We start from the raw sequence: 22,500 nt of genomic DNA, 5'->3' as shown, positions 1-22,500 counted from the left end.
TTCGACGCTTTAGCAAATAAAGTGGACTGTAATTATGATCAAGCAGAGCACGTTATATTCATATTTTTTTTGCATCATTGAAAACAGTCTCTAGTTTCTTAAACAGGCAATACATTCTCGACGACAATAGGAAATCAGTATCAGTATCAGTAGCTCAAGGAGGCGTCACTGTGTTCGGACAAATCCATATACGCTACACCACATCTGCCAAGCAGATGCCTGACCAGCAGCATAACCCAATAGGAAATAACAAGCACTATTACATTCAGTCAAATTACGTTAATTTGAATTTCACAGCGAGTCAACTCGTTCGCATCGTATCTTCCTCTTTTATATTCCTTTCGCCTTCTTTATGTCCTCAACATTCTCTGTCCTCTGCTCAGTTTCGTTTTCTCCTCTACTTCCCTGTTAACTACATTATGTTAATGGTGTTGGTGATATTGATGGTGGTGAAAGTGATATCGATGGTTATTTTGATGGTGAAAATGATGATGGTGATAGTGGTGTTGGTGGTGGTGATTGTGATGATCATGTTGATAGTTGTTGATTTGGATGCTTACGGTGATGGTGGTGATACTGATGTTTATGACCGTGGACGTTGCTGGTGATGATAGTGATACTGATGGATGTGAAAGTGATGGTATCACCTTTTCCTGTCCACTTCTTCCCAACTTCTTTACACTGACATGGACGCCGTGTCCTGTTCGCAAGTTCAGTGCACCGTTCTCTTCCTCCGTTCCATTCTTTTGTTTCCTCTATTTCTTTATTCTTTCCTGCTCTCTGTCTTTCCGCGCTTTGCCCACTTCCTGTTGAACGTATGATGTGGACGTCTTTGTTGATATGGACAATGCTGATAGCTGTGTCGATGAGTACATAATGATGACAGCTGTGCTGATGTGTGGATGATGTCGACAGCTGTGTTGATGTATGGATGATGATAAACTATGTGTTGATGTATAGGTGATGTTGACAGCTGTGTTGATGTGTGGATGATGATAAACTCTGTGTTGATGTGTCGATGATGTTGACAGCTGTGTTGATGTGTGGATGATGATAAACTCTGTGTTGATGTGTCGATGATGTTGACGGCTGTGTTGATGTGTGGATGATGATAAACTCTGTGTTGATGTGTGGATAATGTTGACAGCTGTGTTGATGTGTGGATGATGTTGACGGCTGTGTTGATGTATGGATGATGTTGACAGCTGTGTTGATGTACGGATGATGTTGACAGCTGTGTTGATTAATGGATAGCAATGAAATCTGTGTTAATGTATGGATGATGTCGACGGCTGTGTTGATATGTGTATGATAATGACAGCTGCGTTGATGTGTGGATGATGATTGAATCTGTGTCGATGTATGGATGATGTTGACAGCTGTGCTGATGTATAGATGATGATGAAATCTGCGTTGATGTGTAGATGATGTCGACAGCTGTGTCTGTGTATGGATACCGGTGGAATCTGTTTGATGTATGGACTGTTAGGACAGCTGTGATGATGTGATGTAGTGATGACGATGACGGCTGTGTCGAAATACTGATGACGTTGACGGCTGTGTCGATGTACTGATGAAGTTGACGGCTGTGTTGATGTACTGATGACGTTGACGGCTGTGTTGGTGTACTGATGAAGATGACGGCTGTATCGGTGTACTGCTGACGATGACGGCTGTGTTGATGTACTGATGACGTTGACGGCTGTGTTGGTGTACTGATGAAAATGACGGCTGTGTTCGTGTGTGCTGATTACGTTGACGGCTGGGTTGGTGTACGGATGACGTTGACGGCTGTGTTGGTGTACTGATGAAAATGACGGCTGTGTTGGTGTGCTGATGACGTTGACGGCTGTGTTGGTGTACTGATGACGGTCACGGCTGTGTCGGTGAACTGGTGACGTTGGCGGCTGTGTTGATGCACTGATGATGTTGACGGCAGTGTTGATGCACTGATGAAAATGACGGCTGTGTTGATGTACTGGTGACGTTGACGGCTGTGTTGGTGTACTGGTGACGTTGACGACTGTGATGGTGTACTGATGACGATGACGGCTGTGTTGGTGTACTGATGACGTTGACGGCTGTGTTGGTGTACTGATGACGTTGACGGCTGTGTTGGTGTACTGATGACGTTGACGGCTGTGTTGATGTACTGATGACGATGACGGCTGTGTTGGTGTACTGATGACGTTGACGGCTGTGTTGGTGTACTGATGAAAATGACGGCTGTGTTGTGTGCTGATGACGTTGACGGCTGTGTTGGTGTACTGATGACGTTGACAGTTGTGTCGGTGAACTGGTGACGTTGACGGCTGTGTTGATGTACTGATGACGTTGACGGCTGTGTTGGTGTACTGATGACGTTGATGGCTGTGTTGGTGTACTGATGACGTTGACGACTGTGTTGGTGTACTGATGACTTTGACGGCTGTGTTGGTGTGTGCTGATTACGTTGACGGCTGTGTTGGTGTACTGGTGACGTTGACGGCTGTGATGATGTACTGATGACGCTGACGGCTGTGATGATGTACTTTTTTTGTTTGTTTGTTTGTTTGTTTGTTGTTTTTGTTTGTTTGTTCACCAACGATGACGGCTGTGTTGGTGTACTGATGACGTTGACGGCTGTGTCGGTGTACTGATGACGTTGACGGCTGTGTTGGTGTACTGGTGACGTTGACGGCTGTGCTGGTGTACTGATGAAAATGCCGGCTGTGTTGATGTACTGATGAGGATGACGACTGTGTTGGTGTACTGATGACATTGACGGCTGTGTTGGTGTACTGATGACGTTGACGGCTGTGTTGGTGTACTGATGACGTTGACGGCTGTGTTGATGTACTGATGACGATGACGGCTGTGTTGATGTACTGATGACGTTGACGGCTGTGTCAGTGAACTGATGATGTTGACGGCTGTGTTGGTGTGCTGATGACGTTGACGGCTGTGTTGATGTACTGATGACGTTGACGGCTGTGTTGGTGTACTGATGACGTTGACGGCTGTGTTGGTGTACTGATGACGTTGACGGCTGTGTTGGTGTACTGATGACGTTGACGGCTGTGATGATGTACTGGTGACGTTGACGGCTGTGATGATGTACTGATGACGCTGACGGCTGTGATGATGTACTTTTTTTGTTTGTTTGTTTGTTGTTTTTGTTTGTTTGTTCACCAACGATGACGGCTGTGTTGGTGCACTGTGCCACAGGTAAAGTGAAGGGAGGACTGTGTGAAGACGTGACCCAGTGTGGGGACCGGATGGTCTGCCATGAGGTGTTTGGGGCAGTGTTCACCTGTACCTGTGCCCAGCCCTACGTCGCCACTTTGAGGGGATCTTGCAGTCAGTTTTTCTTCTCTTTGTTGTTTGTTTTCTTTTTCACGTGGTTTATCCCTTACCATACATGCAATCTTGGCGTGTTTTTGTGGTTGTAGAAAGACCCGTTTGGAATTGTTAACGAGCTAAACGTACACTTACAGAGTAGTGCATTGTCTGCATGCTGTACACACTATTGTATTGTATATTATCATCATTTTATTTTCATTTTAAATAAATGTGTGTGTTTTGTAAGCTCCCTTCGATTTAGGTTATTGGATTGAAGTTGTGATTCAATAGGCATGTGTTGCTATTATATCCTCCACGAAAAGGATGACACTTCTTTGAATCTTTTATTCGGATTGTGTTGATGTTGATGGGCACGTCCTAGACATTGTGTTGATGTTGATGTGTTCCCCAGACACCGTGGAAGGCGGGAACTGTGACGGTGACGCGGACTGTGCCGACAACATGGTGTGTGAGGGCCCCCTTGGCAACCAGACCTGTTCATGTCTGAAGGATTTTGTTCGTATGCACGCTGGAACATGCGGTAAACCTTCCTCTTTTGGTTTCTTCTCGACCACCTCCTCCTCCCCCATAATCTGGTTATTACCACCAACAGAAGCTTTAGCTGTATATTTTTCATGGGTTGATTCTTGTATCTGTGTAACGTCCCAAATCGCCACCCGCCCTCCCCGCCCCGTTCCCGCCTTCTGTAGGTTTCCCAGTGTCCGAAATCAACCCCAGGGCGATACATCAGTGTCCTAAATCATCCCCAGGGGATACATCAATGTCCTAAATCAACCCCAGGGGGATACATCAATGTCCTAAATCAACCCCAGGGGGATACATCCATACTACACACAGTTAGTAGCGGGTTACGATCATACAAGGCTCTCCCGTCCGAGCAATGCAACTGGCCCCTGGAAACTACCCCGCAGAGGATACTGTGTTTTTAGGTATTATGTTTATGTCTGTAAACCTGTCACGAATATGTGGACATGCATTATGTTTGCATTCGTGCGTATCTGTACTTGCGTGCGTGACTGTGTGTATGTGTGTGTGTGTGTGTGTCTACAGGTCTGTACATGTAAGTAGTACAATGTGTTTTCAGGTCGCAGTGTGGGCTTTCCCTGCCAGACGTCTGCCGACTGCGGAGACACCATGCACTGCACCAACACCACGTGCACGTGCGCCCCGGGATCCGTCCGCACCCATTCCGGTGCTTGTGGTAGGTTTGGGGTTTCAACCTCGCCTCCTGTTGTGCTGGTGTGGGCGGGAAGGTGGGGTGAAGGATTGACGGGGAAGGTATTGTTGTTTGTCCGCGTGTGCTAGGCGGGATGGGGAGGGGGTAGTGTGTGTGTGGAGGAGACACGCGGTGTGTATGTTTCTTTGTTTCTGTGTTCACTGGAAGAGAGATGCGATGTTCGTGTATTTTGTTCTGTATGTATACTTGAAGAGAGACGCGTTGTCTATGTGGCTCCGTCTCCAAGTGTACTTGAAGAAAGAGAAAGATGCGATGTGTATGTGTCTGTGTCTCTGAGTGTACTTGCAGAGAGATGCGGTGTCTAATCTCTGTATCTGAGTGTACTGGAAAAGAGATGCGATGTTTGTGTTTCTCTTTCTCTAGAGATGTGTACTGGAAGTCAGATGCTGTGTTTGTGTCTGTGTCTCTATGTGTACTGGAAGACAGATGCGATGTCTATGAGTTATTGTGTAGATATCAGTGGATGATGACGGGTTTGCTCGTGTTTGTTCCATGTATTCTGTACCTGCGATTGTAACCAGTTTGGCAGGTTGGCTGCCTACACGACGGAGTAGACAAACAAAACGGTCAAACACGAAAAAATGGTATATGTCTGTCTGAGTGTGTATGTGTGCGCGCCTGAAATCTGATTGAAATGACACAGGAAACGACTGATGAGCGCCCAGTAGCAGCCCGTCAGTCGGCTCTACCCAGGTAGGCAGCCTGTTGTTGTACAAATGACTCCGGGTATGTAAAGCGCTTGGAGCTTGGTCTCCGATCGAGGATAGACCGAGGATATGCGCTGTATACGTATCCATATCAAATCAAATCGCTGAAAAGACATGTATATGTTTATGGGATATTATGACAGGACGCACGCGCGCATGTGTGTGTGTGTGTGTGTGTGTGTGTGTGTGTTTCAGGCAAGGTGGTGGGCGGGCGGTGCAGCACCGTGGCGGACTGTGGCAGCAGCATGGAGTGCGTGGGCACCACCCCACACCTCCACTGCTACTGTGCCCCTGGTTACGTCACCCGTGGGGACGGTTCGTGCGGTGAGCGAGTCCTTTAGTTTTTTTGTTTTGGGGGAGGGGGGTGTTTTTTTGTGTTTTTTTTTTGTTTGTTTGTTTGTTTTTTTTTGGGGGGGGGTCACTTCTGTCCTTCTGACGTCATGGCGTGTGTTTGTCACTCTCTCCTGTCCTTCTGACGTCATGGCGTGTGTTTGTCACTCTCTCTCCTGTCCTTCTGACGTCATGGCGTGTGTTTATCACTCTCTCTCCTGTCCTTTTGACGTCATGGCGTGTGTTTATCACTCTCTCTCCTGTCCTTTTGACGTCATGGCGTGTGTTTGTCACTCTCTCTCCTGTCCTTTTGACGTCATGGCGTGTGTTTGTCACTCTCTCTCCTGTCCTTTTGACGTCATGGCGTGTGTTTGTCACTCTATCTCCTGTCCTTCTAAGGAGGAAGGTGGCAGAATGGTTAAGACGCTCAGCTGCCAACACAGTGAGTCCGTGAGGGTGTGGGTTCGAATCCCGCTCTCGCCCTTTCTCCTAAGTTTGACTGGAAAATCAAACTGAGCGTCTAGTCTTTCGGATGAGACGATAAACCGAGGTCCCGTGTGCAGCACGCACTTGGCGCACTGAAAAAGAACCCATGGCAACGAGAGTGTTGCCCTCTGGCGAAATTACGTAAAATGAAATCCACTTTCATAGGTACACAAATATGTAAGCATGCACTCAAGGCCTGACTAAGCGCGTTGGGTTATGCTGCTGGTCAGGCATCTGCTCAACAGATGTGGTGTAGCGTGTATGGATTTGTCCGAACGCAGCGACGCCTCCTTGAGAAAGTGAAACTGAAACCTTCTGACGTCATGGCGTGTGTTAACCACGTGGCGGCTTCAGCCATGCTGAAAAGCTAATGTGGATCATTTCTGCTATGAAGAACGCAGTGTGCATTCCTCTCTGGTTTAATGAAAGTATCAAGGTTGACATGTTAGAACTCATCGTTGTGGATCTGCATCCTGTTGACAAAAAAGAAAAAGAAAAAAAGCGATGTGTGTTAACTTTTCTATTTTTGGTGTGTTCTGTGTGTTGTTTGGTGTGTTCTGTGTGTTGCTTCGTGTGTTCTGTGTTTGCTGCAGTGTGTTTTGTATGTTGTGTTGTTTTCTATAATATGTGGCGTGTTCCATTGTTGTTTGAAGGGTTTACTGTGTGAGCGGCGTGTTGTGTTGACACAGGGGAGATGAGAGGAGAGTGGTGTGTTCCGTGTTGTTTGAAGGGTTTACTGTGTGAGCGGTGTGTTGTGTTGACACAGGGGCAGGGAGCGGAGGGTGGTGTGTTACTGACGAGGACTGTGGTGAGGACATGGAGTGTGTTGGTTCCCACGGCAACTCGATGTGCACGTGCAAGGAAGGCTACGTGCTCAGGCTGAATGGCTTGTGCGGTATGTGTGAGACACTTTGGTACGACATGTGTGAGATCGAGAGAGATGTGAAGGGTACTTCAGAGGCGCTGAATGTGAGAAAATGTGTTAACTTTGTACGACCGTATGTGCGAAGATTGTGATATTTTGGCTCCACTATATGTGAGAGAAGTGAGATATATATATTTTTTTTGTATCACTTCGTGTGTATACGCACGCAGAAGATCAAATACGCACGTTAAAGATCATGTAATCCATATTAGCGTTCAGGTGGGTTATGCAAACAATAACATACCCAGCATGCACACCCCCAAAAACGGAGTATGGCTGCCTACATGGCGGGGTAGATAAACAAAAACGGTCATACACGTAAAATGTCACATGTCTGTGTGAGTGTGTATGTTTGTCGTGCCTGAAATCTGCTTGAATGACACAGGAAACGAATGATGAGCGCCTAGTGGCAGCCGTCAGTCGGCTCTACCCAGGAAGACGGCCTGTTGTGCAAATGACCCCGTGTTTGAAAAGCGCTTAGAGCTTGGTCTCCGACCGAGGATATGCGCTATAAAAGTATCCATATCAATCAATCAATCAGTAAGAAATTAATTGAACAGGATGAAGAATGTCTGCAGCATGATCACAGTAGTGAGACAAGACAGACTGACTGTTCTCTTCGACCAGCGAGTCTAATTGATGTCAAATGACAACAGCCATTGACTATCAGCTTTTTATCCCAACTGGAAGACTGCAGCACTCTAGAATTGAAACCTCTTGGAACTAAAAAATAAAATAAAAAAAATAAAAAAAACAAAAAAAACACCACCAACAAACATTACCGTGGATAAAACTGATAACTTTTTGATGTAACATGGTTACTAAATGGGCTGTATGACAGTGACAGGAGTGATATCTGACTGTGATAGGTATGACGTTGATGTGTGACGCAGACAGGGATGATGGATGACGGTTACAGGGATGATGTGTGACGGTAATATAAATGACGTATGACTGTGATGTATGATGCAGACAGGGATGATGGATGACGGTTACAGGGATGATGTGTGACGGTAATATAAATGACGCATGACTGTGACTGACGCAGAGATGATGAATGACGGTTACAGGGATGATGTGTGACGGTAATATAAATGACGTATGACTGTGATGTATGACGCATACAGGGATGATGGATGACGGTTACAGGGATGATGGATGACTGTGTGACGGTAATATAAATGACGTATGACTGTGATGTATGATGCAGACAGGGATGATGGATGACTGTGTGACGGTAATATAAATGACGTATGACTGATGTCTGACGCAGACAGGGATGATGGATGACGGTTACAGGGATGATGTGTGACGGTAATATAAATGACGTATGACTGTGATGTATGACGCAGACAGGGATGATGGATGACGGTTACAGGGATGATGTGTGACTGTAATATAAATGACGTATGACTCTGATGTATGATGCAGACAGGGATGATGGATGACGATGATGTATAATATATAACGTTGACAGGAAAGTCAGCTGGGGAGCAGTGTCTGGGAGCGGCAGAGTGTGCAGATAACATGAACTGCAAGCACGGCAGCGACGGCAACCTCACCCTGTGCACGTGCAACAGGAACTTCGTGACCACGCGGGACAGAGCGTGTGGTGGGGAGACAGTGTGTTCTGTGGTCATCATCACACTGCTGTGTTACGTTTGTGTTGTGTTGTTTGGAGTGAAGGGAGACATTTCTTCGGAAAGCTGTATGTGCCTGGGTTTGGTTATCCATGTCGTGTTAATCTGTGTTGTTTGGTGCAGTGTTATATCGGTGTTGTATGGTGTAGTGTTTACATCGTTGTGTTGTGCTGAATTGTTTCCTGCTTGTTGGCACATGCAGGGAGTCGTTTAGTTTGTGTTCATGAATCCCTTTCTAAATGGTGAAAACTCAGCACATTGTGGCTGCAGATTATTTTGTTATAATCTTGCTCATTTTAGATTAACGACTCCGTTTTTGAGCTTCGGTAATCTTTCAATGGCAACAACGCAGTAAAATGTTTGCCGGCCGTTGTCTTCTCTCTCTCTCATGGTAAATGAAGATATGGACCGCTGGCAGTCATGCTTGTGAATGGGATGATGCCCTGTTTCCCAACAAGAACATACCCGAAAAATTCCCAGAAACAACTGAATCAGAGGCTGGATTACCACGACTGATACTGGTGAGAGTTCACATAGCAGTAACGATCACTACCATCCGAAAATACAGATAGAGTTTCGAAGTTCTCAAACAACGTGAAACATGTCACACCCAAGTTTGTGAGGACACACACCTTTCACAGTTTGTCATGGAGGCAGCAATTTGTTCGTTCGGACAAATCCATATGTGCCATACTACATTTGTTTGGCAGACGCCTGACAGCAGCATAACCCAACGCTCTTGTCGTGTGTAGAGTGCATAAATATGTGATGGATTGATAAAATTCTGAGCCAGGTAAGGTTCCGTGTGAGATTACGTGTCTAGACTGCGATAGGTAGAAGGTATTTTGTATAACTGAGTACATTTCAAAGGTCGAACCAAAATTCCTTCACGTAAATACTGATTTAAAAGAATGATAGGCTACTGACATAATGATATCATATTAAATAATATATTATCTAAATGAATTTCAATAACATAAAAACAAAAATGGCATGTTTTCGGAATTGTATTTATAAAAAAAAGAAATACTGCTCCCAGTAAAAGGAGGTAAATCATTTGTGACCGATTTAACTGAAGATTAAAGGGAGGTAAATCATTTGTGACCGATTTAACTGAAGATTAAAGGGAGGTAAATTACTTGTGACCGGTTCACCTGAAGATCGTCGGCTACACATATAAATTTGTGTGCCAGTCAGAGTTCATTTCTTCTTCAGAATTTCGCCAGGGGACAACATGTGTTCTTTTTCAGTGCGCCAGTTGCGTGCTACACACGGGACCTCGTTTTATCGTCTCATCCAAATCACTAGATGCTCAGTTTCACTTTCCAGGCAACCTTTGGGGAAAAAGGGCGAGAGCGGGATTCGAACCCAGCCCGGCTCGGACACTGTATTAGCAGATAAGCGTATTAACCATTCTGCCACCAGCCTTTATACAGCAGGTACCTACCACGTGCAGTTCTGATAATTATTGATCTTCCGTTAACTGCAGACACGAAATGTTTTCCCACCATTTCAATGACATATGGTCACAAAAGACGGCTGGCCAGCAACATTGCGTGTCTCGTTGCCACAGCCTGAGAGAATTAGATATATCTGTGGTGTTGATGTGATGATGGTGACGACGATGACGCCAATGATGACGACAACGACGATGATTATGATGATGACGACGATGCGGAGGAGGAGCGGAAGGAGGATGATGATAACGATGATGATGATTGCAGGGAAGAAAGAAGGAATAAGATGTTACGAGCTGGGTGAATGCGCAGAAAACATGATGTGCGCTACCAGCGGTTCAGAGGGTGACCAGAGATGTCAGTGTCTGCTTGACCACATTCCCAGAGTGGATGGCTCTTGTGGTCAGTAGTGTGTGTCGTTACTTTACTATATAGGTGTAAAATGAGTCGTGTGGTCAGTAGTTTGTATCGTTACTTTACTGTAGAGATGTACAAGTGTCAGTAGAGTTCTGTGCACGTGCGTGTGTGTGTGTGTGTGTGAGGGGGAGGTGGGGGTGCGGGGGGAGGTGGGGTAGAGGATGAGGTATGTGAGTGTATGCATGCCTACACTGTGGGAGCAACAGGATATTGGAACGTATATATATATATATATATATATATATATATATATATATATATATTTGTACATATGTGTGTGGAGATATGGGCATATGTGTGTGCGCTTGTACAAGTAAGTGTTCATCTGTGTGTGTGTGTGTGTGTGTGTGTGTGTGTGTGTGTGACGTGGAAGCTGTGATACGTAGACTAGAAATGAGTGTGTGGAGGAGGGGGGTAGAGGAGGTGCAGGGTAATGTGTGTGGTGTGTGTGTGTGTGTGTGTTGGAGCTCATGTACGTTTATATGTATTTGACTGTGCTTTCATATCTGTGAAACTGCATGTTCGGTGCATATCTGTTATGCATGTGTGGGTGTATTTGTGAATGTGTGTCTTCATGTTTTACATCTATTTGCTTATTTATCTTTTTTTTTTTTTTTTTTTACATTATAGTTATTATTTATTATGTATTTATTATTTGTGTAAGCTTATCTATCATTTATTCACCTCTTTTTCTTTTTCTTTTTTTTTTTTCCTCAAGGCCTGACTAAGCGCGTTGGGTTACGCTGCTGGTCAGGCATCTGCTTGGCAGATGTGGTGTAGCGTATATGGATTTGTCCGAACGCAGTGACGCCTCCTTGAGCTACTGAAACTGTAGAGATGTAGAATAGGTCGTATGGTCAGTAAGTTTTGTGTCGTTACTGCACTGTAGAGATATAGAATGGGTCGTGTGGTCAGTAGTTTGTGTCGTTTCTGCACTGTAGAGATGTAAAATGGGTCGTGTGGTCAGTAGTTTGTGTCGTTTCTGCACTGTAGAGATGTAAAATGGGTCGTGTGGTCAGTAGTTTGTGTCGAATCTGCACTGTAGAGATATAGAATGGGTCGTGTGGTCAGTAGTTTGTGTCGTTACTGCACTGTAGAGATGTAAAATGGGTCGTGTGGTCAGTAGTTTGTGTCGAATCTGCACTGTAGAGATATAGAATGGGTCGTGTGGTCAGTAGTTTGTGTCGTTATTGCACTGTAGAAATGTAGAATGGGTCGTATGGTCAGTAGTTTGTGTCGTTACTGCACTGTAGAGATGTAAAATGGGTCGTATGGTCAGTAGTTTGTGTCGTTACTGCACTGTAGAGATGTAAAATGGGTCGTGTGGTCAGTAGTTTGTGTCGAATCTGCACTGTAGAAATGCAGAATGGGTCGTATGGTCAGTAGTTTGTGTCGTTACTGCACTGTAGAGATGTAAAATGGGTCGTGTGGTCAGTAGTTTGTGTCGAATCTGCACTGTAGAGATATAGAATGGGTCGTGTGGTCAGTAGTTTGTGTCGTTATTGCACTGTAGAAATGTAGAATGGGTTGTATGGTCAGTAAGGTTTGTGTCGTTACTGCACTGTAGAGATGTAAAATGGATCGTATGGTCAGTAAGGTTTGTGTCGTTTCTGCACTGTAGAGCTGTAAAATGGGTTGTATGGTCAGTAAGGTTTGTGTCGTTACTGCACTGTAGAGATGTAGAATGGGTTGTATGGTCAGTAAGGTTTGTGTCGTTACTGCACTGTAGAGATGTAGAATGGGTTGTATGGTCAGAAAATGGTTTAAAACAGTGCAGTGGAGCGTACAGTAATGGCTAGATCCGTTTCTGTTCACGCATGTGGTGAATATGTGCATAAGCGCGTGCATGTGTTGGTGTGAGTGTGTGTTTGTGTGTGTGTGTGTGTGTGTGTGTGTGTGTGTTTGTGTGCGTGTGTGTGTGTGTGTGTGTGTGAGCGTCAATAGAATCTTAGGATGGTGTATACTTTTTAACTTGTTTGAGCAGTTTATGAAATGACATAAATGGAACGTGATATACAATTATCATGATAACGTTGACATGGACGACATGACATTCCATGTATAATATACTTTGGGTAATTCACCAATTGTTTGCCATAAACGTTTCCATGAAAAACCCTTTCAGGTGGTCGCTTCTTGTCTGTCTCATGGCGACAACTTGAGGAAATCGCCTGAACCATCATGTGATGGTAATGTCATGAAGATGACGATAACGATGACGATGCTACTGATGATGGTGGTGGTGATGGCGATTCAGGGGAATCTGAACTGCGGGTGTGTGTGTTTTATCAGGTCTTGCGGTGAACGAGTTGTGTGACACGGTGACGGACTGCGGGGATTTCATGAGGTGTCACGCTGCTTCGGGGAGTCACGTGTGCACCTGTAACTCCACCTACATTGAACGAAGCGATCGTTCTTGCGGTGAGGTTTTGTCCTTCCTTCAACTACCGACCTTCCTTTTGGACAGAGTAATAACATGTCCCACAGAATGATCACTTTTCAGATGCATACTTTCCGTATCAAGGTTTTGTCATAATATCAGTTTCAACCATACGTATCCTGTCGCACAACGGTATGTATAATTTGCATACTCTCTCTCTCTCTCTCTCTCTCTCTCTCTCTCTCTCTCTATATATATATATATATATATATATATATATATATATATATATATATATCCAGCTGTCCAGTAATGATGCTGTCGATTGTATTATGACTGGAGGTTTTGTTTTAACTGTACGTCATCAACTAATGACCGACAGTCAGCTGAAGATCTGATTAAGTCTTTAAAAAAGGTTTCATGTAATAAATCTGTGAGTCCATCAGTAGACCCTTGAGGAACGCCACATGTAAAGGACATGTTTTGGGAGAAATTGTCTTAGAACGAATCGCTGCCTCATTTCTTAGAAAGAGGTAGATGACAGAGGCAGTGCTGCACTGAATGTCCCTTAATTGCTGTGCGTGAGTCTCTTGAGATGTATGAGGTGATCAGTGGTGGTATCAAAAGCGTCCGCAAGGTCCGAGATGGTTGAATTAGATGCTTGACCAATGTGGAGAATAAGTGGCAGGAATGCGGTGACTTTAAGTTGGCCTGGTATGGTATGGTGAAGGAAGTAACACTGCTGTGCGTTGCAAGTATATCACAACCATTCTGATGGATTTTGGTTTCTTTTATCCCATTTTGTTTTTGATTTCTTTTCTCTTTTTCTTACTTTCTTTGTTGCACTATCTCTCTCATTCTCGCTCTCTCTTTCACTGTCTCTCTCTCTCTTTCTGTCTGTCTGTCTGTCTCTGTCTGTCTGTCTGTCCTCCCCTCCCCCCTCTCTCTCTCTCTCTCTCTGTCCTTGCTTTCGGCTTAATCATCGTATGTTCTTCGCACTTTATGTTGTATACATTATGAACTGTTCACATACTCTTTAATAAGAGGCCATGACCTGTGATGAATAAATATTCCGCATGTTCCGTATCTCTCTCTCTCTCTCTCTCTCTCTCTCTCTTTGTTTATGAGTGTGTGTGTGTGTGTGTCCATGTATGCTTGTGTGAGTCTCTCTCTCTCTCTCTCTCTCTCTCTCTCTCTCTCTCTCTCTCTGTTCGTTGTTTAGTTTAGCGTCTTTTCACTATAAGTGATATTAGACGATTAAGAAAAAAAAAGAAAAAAGGTGGGGTGGGCAGACGGGATGGGGAGAGGGGGGTGTGAAGTCAGGATAATGCAGAAAAAGTTGAAAACTAATAAGAAATGCATAACTAACATGAAATTAGCTTTAACTCTCTCCATACGAACGGCGAAAGAGAAGACGTTAACAGCGTTTCACCCCAATTACCACCAACAAAATATTGCAAGCGGAAGGCTCATACTGAAGAGGTGAATGTTGACAAAGAATACCACAATTCTGACGACGGAAGCTAAAGGTTGGGTCATTGAGATACCCACTGGACATCCGAGGGGTCTGTGTAGAGGAGAAGAGAGGACTGGCCGTATTGAGTGAGTTAACAGTAATAATTCAGTAATGATGATAATAAATAAAACCATTAACACAATCAGGAAGTACATTAAATGAATGTAAAAATAGGGCTATGAACTAATGCCTGTGAAAGTTCTACTAAAAGAACGTCGTTAGAAATAACACCCCCCAAATCATCTGCAGAATATACCTTCTATGAAATACTTGGACAAGAAGATACGTAACTGCTGAGAGTGAAACAAACTATGATGCAAGCCGAACTGCTTACCACAAATGCATATAACATTTTCACTATATTTTGTCGTAGTGTGTGTGTGTGTGAATAGAATAGAATAGAATACTTTTTATTGTCATAAAACCTTAAAGTTTATAAGACACAATGAAACATAAACATGAGCATATTAAGAAGAGAAACATTCATGAACAAATTTCGCCAGCCTTGGCTGTATTTCTGTTAGAAGGATCAATTCACAAGGCTTTGCATTTGGACGACACATATCGATTAGGAATCTGTGTGTTTGTGTCTGTGTGTGTTTATGGTTGCTTACAACATGTGTGCCCTGTATACCCTCGGAGTACACAGGCCGGCCAGCAGACGAAGCCTGTTCCTCAGACACCGACTGTGGGGACCACATGCACTGCTCCTTGGGACACAACGGAACAGCTCTCTGCGCATGCGTCTCTCCTTACGTCGTCCGTGATGGCGGATCTTGCGGTAGGTCGTCTGCTCTCGGTGGGGGACGAATGTGATTTGAGCATTGACTTTGGAGTCTCTGTCTGATCATTATGGGGCATGAATTGATTGGAGCATTAACTTTGGAGTCTCTGTCTGATCATTATGGGGCATGAATTGATTGGAGCATTAACTTTGGAGTCTCTGTCTGATCATTATGGGGCATGAATTGATTTGAGCATTAACTTTGGAGTCTCTGATCATTATGGGGCATGAATTGATTTGAGCATTAACTTTGGAGTCTCTGATCATTATGGGGCATTAATTGATTTGAGCATTAACTTTGGAGTCTCTGTCTGATCATTATGGGGCATTAATTGATTGGAGCATTAACTTTGGAGTCTCTGTCTGGTCATTATGGGGCATGAATTGATTGGAGCATTAACTTTGGAGTCTCTGTCTGATCATTATGGGGCATGAATTGATTTGAGCATTAACTTTGGAGTCTCTGTCTGATCATTATGGGGCATGAATTGATTTGAGCATTAACTTTGGAGTCTCTGTCTGATCATTATGGGGCATGAATTGATTTGAGCATTAACTTTGGAGTCTCTGATCATTATGGGGTATGAATTGATTTGAGCATTGACTTTGGAGTCTCTGTCTGATCATTATGGGGCATTAATTGATTGGAGCATTAACTTTGGAGTCTCTGTCTGATCATTATGGGGCATGAATTGATTGGAGCATTAACTTTGGAGTCTCTGATCATTATGGGGCATTAATTGATTTGAGCATTAACTTTGGAGTCTGTCTGATCATTATAGGGCATTAATTGATTTGAGCATTAACTTTGGAGTCTCTGTCTGATCATTATGGGGCATTAATTGATTGGAGCATTAACTTTGGAGTCTCTGTCTGATCATTATGGGGCATTAATTGATTGGAGCATTAACTTTGGAGTCTCTGATCATTATGGGGCATTAATTGATTTGAGCATTAACTTCGGAGTCTCTGTCTGATCATTATGGGGCATGAATTGATTTGAGCATTGACTTTGGAGTCTCTGTCTGATCATTATGGGGCATGAATTGATTGGAGCATTAACTTTGGAGTCTCTGATCATTATGGGGCATTAATTGATTTGAGCATTAACTTTGGAGTCTCTGTCTGATCATTATGGGGCATGAATTGATTGGAGCATTAACTTTGGAGTCTCTGTCCGATCATTATGGGGCATGAATTGATTGGAGCATTAACTTTGGAGTCTCTGTCCGATCATTATGGGGCATGAATTGATTGGAGCATTAACTTTGGAGTCTCTGATCATTATGGGGCATTAATTGATTTGAGCATTAACTTCGGAGTCTCTGTCTGATCATTATGGGGCATGAATTGATTTGAGCATTGACTTTGGAGTCTCTGTCTGATCATTATGGGGCATGAATTGATTGGAGCATTAACTTTGGAGTCTCTGATCATTATGGGGCATTAATTGATTTGAGCATTAACTTTGGAGTCTCTGTCTGATCATTATGGGGCATGAATTGATTGGAGCATTAACTTTGGAGTCTCTGTCCGATCATTATGGGGCATGAATTGATTGGAGCATTAACTTTGGAGTCTCTGTCCGATCATTATGGGGCATGAATTGATTGGAGCATTAACTTTGGAGTCTCTGATCATTATGGGGCATTAATTGATTTGAGCATTAACTTCGGAGTCTCTGTCTGATCATTATGGGGCATGAATTGATTTGAGCATTGACTTTGGAGTCTCTGTCTGATCATTATGGGGCATTAATTGATTGGAGCATTAACTTTGGAGTCTCTGTCTGATCATTATGGGGCATTAATTGATTTGAGCATTAACTTTGGAGTCTCTGTCTGATCATTATGGGGCATGAATTGATTTGAGCATTGACTTTGGAGTCTCTGTCTGATCATTATGGGGCATGAATTGATTTGAGCATTAACTTTGGAGTCTCTGTCTGATCATCATGGGGCATGAATTGATTTGAGTATTAACGTTGGAGTCTCTTAGTAACTTGTCTTTTTGTTGTTGTTGTTGATGATGATGATTTGACTATAGAATAGTTACATTTAGGTCTCTTAGTAAGTCGTCAAATCATTTTAGTGGTGATTTTATCCATACGGATTGACAGCCGGAGTCTTTTAGTAACTTGCCTGATTTTGTTTGATGATTAAAAATTGATTTTAAAATAGTTACATTAGGGTCTCTTAGTAAATCGTCTGAAAACTTTGGCATGATTTTCTTTATATAAAAAGATTTACATTTCTTAGGAGTCGTCCCACACGTTGTGTTAGACCGGACCAAATTATTTAAATTGTATGACTGCACGCTTCCTTGGGATGATTTACACAGATTTACATTTGGGTGATGATGTAAATCGTCTGATCATTGTGGGATGATTTCGTTTATACAGATTCGCTTTGGGCCTTTGGTACGTGGCCTGATCATTTTGGGATGATTTGGTTTATATTTATACACAAATTTACATTTGCGCGCACGCGCGCGTGCACACACACACACACACACAGTCAATTACACAGTCACACAGACACGTGTTTGACGTCATGATTCTATGTGTAGGTGTGCGGGTGTGGGAATCGTGTGAAGTGGAAGAGGACTGTGGCGATCACATGACCTGCACGGGCCACTCACCTGATCTCTTTGAGTGCACGTGCACTAAAACCTACGTATCCAGAGCGGACGGTCGTTGTGGTCAGTAGCATCCCAGGCAGGACATGGGTGATGATTTCCTGTTTTGATCTGCGATCATTCTGTTTGTGAAATCCACATAACAAAAAATTGTATACTTCATTTCTTTACGTACTGCTCACAACGATTCACGTGCGCCCAGGCTCTTTTGGCCATGTGCCAAGAAAAGTAGGACTTCTTCGAGAGACTGATCAGTCAGGACGACACATGGGTCCATCACCATGATCCAGAGACTAAAGCCCAGTCGAAGCAATGGATGCACTTTAAACTTGCCATCTCCGAAGAAGGCATATGTCCAACCCTCGGCGGGCACGGTCATACTAACAGTCTATTGGGACCAGCACGAAGTAATTATGATGGATTTCCTGGCAAAGGGCACCACAAGTATTAGTGGAGTGATGGCCTTAGAGGTAACGCGTCCGCATAGGAAGCGAGAGAATCTGAGCGCGCTGGTTCGAATCACGGCTCAGCCGCTGATATTTTCTCCCCCTCCACTAGACCTTGAGTGGCGGTATGGACGCTAGTCATTCGGATGAGACGATAAACCGAGGTCCCGTGTGCAGCATGCACTTAGCGCACGTAAAAGAACCCACGGCAACAAAAGGGTCCTTCCTGGCAAAATTCTGTAGAAAAATCCACTTCGATAGGAAAAACAAAACTGCACGCAGGAAAAAAAAAAGGGTGGCGCTGTAGTGTAGCGACGCGCTCTCCCTGGGGAAAGCAGCCCGAATTTCACACAGAGAAATATGTTGTGCTAAAAAAGAAATACAAAATACAATTACCGGGACATGCTACGCTTCATTACTGCATAATCTGCACGAGGCCATCAAAACCGAGAGGCTTTTCTAGAATGCTGACCAAAATGTGTCCGCTTCCTGCAAGACTATAACTAGCTCCGGTTCACAACTCGCACCATGTTGTCTAGACAGAAACACGTTCCTGCGGCCATGAAATCCTTCCTTATCCCCTTGCTCTCCTGACTTCGCAATCTGACTTCCACCTCTTTCCAACCATGAAGTCATTTTTGAAAGGCAAGCACTTTCCAGACGATGAAACGCCGTGGTTCCTGGCTTCTGCAGACTTCTACGTGCACGGTCTTCACAGCCGCATAGAGCGATGGGAGAAGTGTGTCACCTTTCGTGGTACCTGTGTAGAGAAAGGCTAATAACTGTGCTGGGGTTCGATTCTCTCAGTTCATGGGAAGTGGGTCAGGGGGACATATTAATTTTAATGATCGTCCCTCGTATATATGTATGCATTTATGTATATATGTGTGTATGTAAGTATGTATGTGTGTGTGTGTGTGTGCGTGTGTGTGTTTGTTTGTTTGTTTATGTGTGCATGTATGTGTGTGTATATGTGTGTGTTGGTCATTAGTTTAACGTCTATTTATAAACTGATTTTAGACGTGTATTTTGTGTGCGTGTGTCTGTGAGTGTTGGTCATTAATCTAACGTTTGTTCACTTATGAGGTTATACACGGGTGTTTGTGTGTCTGTGTCTGTGTGTCTGTTTGAGAGAGTGTGTATTTGTGAGTTCGCGTGTGTTTGTGTATGTGTGTGTGCGTGTTTGTCTGTGCGTGTGTCTGTGCGTGCGTGTGTTTCAGGGAGGCAAGTGGACGAGCCGTGCAGTGACAGCAGTGAGTGTGGTGACCACATGGTGTGCACGAGCCAAGCAGAGTCCACTGTGCCCGCGGGCATCACGACAGGGCTTTGTCGGTGTGAAGCCGTCTTCATCCCCAAAGGAAACGGGTTTTGTGGTAAGGCTCATTTTCCTCTTTTTACCCTTTCCGGTTTTTTTTTGCTGCTCCTCTTATCAAATTCAAGCAGTTTTCCACACATTTGACTGATATCACGTCAACGCAAAAATATTTAACTCTTCATCGTTAGCTTACGATTTTCTTTGTGTGTGTGTGTGTGTGTGTGTGTGTGTTAGTTTCAACGCAAAAATATTTAACTCTCCATCGTTAGCTTACGATTTTCTTTGTGTGTGTGTGTTAGTTTATCTGTTTGTCCAATAGTTGAATGATTAACTGTAAGTATTCTGATATTTGACTGTCTTTTTTTTTTATTAGTCAGTTGGTTTTATGGTAATAAATTCGATTTCTTCGTTTGTTTCCAACCACCGAATTTCCATGTCCGTTCTTTTTTTTTCTCTCTCTGTCGTCACGTTAGTAATTGTCTACAATTCAAGCTTGTTCTGATGCACACATACACGCAAACACGTAAATACATGTCCGTCTTTCCGTAAAAGAGGCATACACTTTGTTAGAAAAATCAGCATGGGGTCGATTTCATAACCGATGGAAGGAAAAGTTTTTAAAACATAAAGGGGCATTATTCCCCGAGAATATTATTAAAGAAAAGAAACCGAAACCATAAGCTTGCTATACAAGATTAATAACCTCTACTTTCTTCCGTATAAAACTTGATGCGCTGAAGACAAAGTATAGTAAAAATGTCACATGCATCTGTGGTAAGCAGTTCAGCTTGCATCATTGTTTCACTCTCATCCGTTACGTACCTTCTTGCCCAAGTATTTCAAAGAGAACAACTATTCTGCAGATGATTTTTGGAAAGATTTCTGAGGAGGTTCTTATGGTCGAACTTTTAAAGGCATTAGTTCATAGCCCTATTTCTACATTCCTTTAATGTACTTGAGAATTGTGTTGATGGCTTCTGACTATGATTACCATTGTTGAATTGTTACTGTTAAATGTGATAGCATGTTAGCTATGCATTTTTTGGTAGTTTTCTACCTTTTCCGTTTTCCTCTCCCCTCCCCCTCCACCCCCCCAACTCCCCATTATATATATATATTTTTTTTTTTTTTTTTAATCATCTAATATCACTGATAGTGAAAAGACGCTAAGCTAAAGAACGAACGAACTGCGCACTGTTTTTTCCCCTCAGTGTAAAATCACTCTTATGAACAGACGTTCAGCTGATGACATGACCAACCATCGTCACACACAGGGTCACGGGCAGGCGGACAGTGTGATGTGGATTCGGACTGTGGCGACAACATGGCGTGCGACGGACCTGCCACCAGCCGGCAATGTTCCTGCCAACTGAACTTCGTGGCCAAGGAGGATGGAGCGTGCGGTAGGGGTCCCGTGCTGTGCTGTTCAAATCCCTTGTTGCATGTTTCAAGTTTCAGTTGTTGTTGTTTGGTTTTTTTTTAATTTCTCAAGGAGGTTCGGACAAATCCATATTATACGCCATACCACATCTGCAAGCTTGATGATAAGCAGGCTAACCCAACGCCCTAGTCAGGCCTTGAGTGTATATGTATAAGTTGTGCAACTATCGTTGCATGGCGTTGTTCTCTCTCTCTCTCTCTCTCTCTCTCTCTCTCTCTCTCTCTCTCTCTCTCTCTCTCTCTCTCTCAGAGAGAGGAACTGATGTGAAGTTTAATTTAGAATGTTATAATCAGATTGCGTGACAGAGCAATTATGTTTAACTTCTGTTGAATCTGTTTTTTTCCTCATTTTTTCAATCGTTATCTTTATGTGTACGTGTTCTCATGTGGACAGGCTGGTGGCCTTCGCATTAAACTTCCTGCGTTCCTGCGTTCTCTCTCTCTCTCTCTCTCTCTCTCTCTCTCTCTCTCTCTCTCTTTCTCTCTGTCTGTCTGTCTCTCTCCCTGTCTGTCTGTCTGTCAGTCTGTCTCTCTCTCTCTCATTATCTCACTCTCTCTCTGTGTCTGCCTGCCTGTGTGTGTGTGTGTGGGGGGGGGGGGGGGGGGGGTGTGTACGGGTTCGCTCATAGTGGTCCTTTGTCTTTCTTCTGGTTTTATTTCTGTCGTTTGTCTCTTTACTGAAATCAGTTTTCCTATTGCATGTTTATGTTTTGCACAAATAAATAGCTTTCAAGGCCAGAGCTGCGCGTTTTGAGTTAATGTGGAGATCATGCGTCTGCTCAACTTCTTTTTCATTTAGCAGATGTGGTGTAGTGTATATGGATCAGTCCGCACGCTTCGACACCTCCTTGAAACTGAAAATTAAACTCATGTCTCTGCCTGGTGGTGGTGTGAGTTGTGCATATGTAACTGATGTTTTCTTCAGCTGTTGTGGATTCTGTGTTCCTTTTCTTCTTTTTTTTTCGGCCCGCCCTCCTCCTCCCCACCCTACCCCCTCCCCTCCTCCTCTCCCCCCCCCCCCCCCGCCGCCCCCACCCCAACCCTCCCCATCCTTGTATGCATTCTCATAGTCACCTCTGTCTTCTAGTTTCGACGTTTTTGTCATTCTTCTTTGCCATGTTGCTGCAGCTTCGATGTGCTACCATGACTATGGTTGTGGTTGTTGTGACATCAGGGGTGGAGGAGGGGGCTATGTGTTACCATGACGATGACTGATTGTTGTGACGTCAGGTGTAAGGGGTGATGTGCTACCATGACGATGGCTGTGGTTGTTGTGACGTCAGGTGTGGAGGATGGGGCTATGTGTTACCATGACGATGACTGGTTGACGTGACGTCAGGTGTGGAGGAGGGAGCCGTGTGTTACCATGACGATGACTGTGGTTGTTGTGACGTCAGGTGTGGAGGAGGGGGCTATGTGTTACCATGACGATCACTGATTG

General features: G+C 44.0%; 1 protein-coding gene across 1 annotated transcript in view; it reads left to right on the top strand.

Moving 5' to 3' along the window:
- The first annotated feature begins 3,176 nt into the window (after window positions 1-3,176).
- Window positions 3,177-22,500, top strand: part of LOC143286353 (uncharacterized) — a 53,090-nt gene continuing 33,766 nt past the window's right edge. The window contains exons 1-12 of the mRNA XM_076593894.1: window positions 3,177-3,339; window positions 3,734-3,862; window positions 4,427-4,543; window positions 5,482-5,610; window positions 6,869-6,997; window positions 8,505-8,639; window positions 10,392-10,526; window positions 12,834-12,962; window positions 15,087-15,218; window positions 17,790-17,921; window positions 19,525-19,677; window positions 20,894-21,022. Coding sequence (XP_076450009.1) covers window positions 3,177-3,339; window positions 3,734-3,862; window positions 4,427-4,543; window positions 5,482-5,610; window positions 6,869-6,997; window positions 8,505-8,639; window positions 10,392-10,526; window positions 12,834-12,962; window positions 15,087-15,218; window positions 17,790-17,921; window positions 19,525-19,677; window positions 20,894-21,022 — 1,612 coding nt within the window. The remainder of the gene's footprint in view (window positions 3,340-3,733; window positions 3,863-4,426; window positions 4,544-5,481; window positions 5,611-6,868; window positions 6,998-8,504; window positions 8,640-10,391; window positions 10,527-12,833; window positions 12,963-15,086; window positions 15,219-17,789; window positions 17,922-19,524; window positions 19,678-20,893; window positions 21,023-22,500) is intronic.

The sequence above is a fragment of the Babylonia areolata genome, chromosome 10 (genome assembly GCF_041734735.1).
Source record: "Babylonia areolata isolate BAREFJ2019XMU chromosome 10, ASM4173473v1, whole genome shotgun sequence".
In the NCBI taxonomy this organism is placed as follows: domain Eukaryota; kingdom Metazoa; phylum Mollusca; class Gastropoda; order Neogastropoda; family Buccinidae; genus Babylonia; species Babylonia areolata.
Note: the sequence above shows the minus strand (reverse complement) of the source record. Positions and strands in the feature narration are given on the sequence as shown.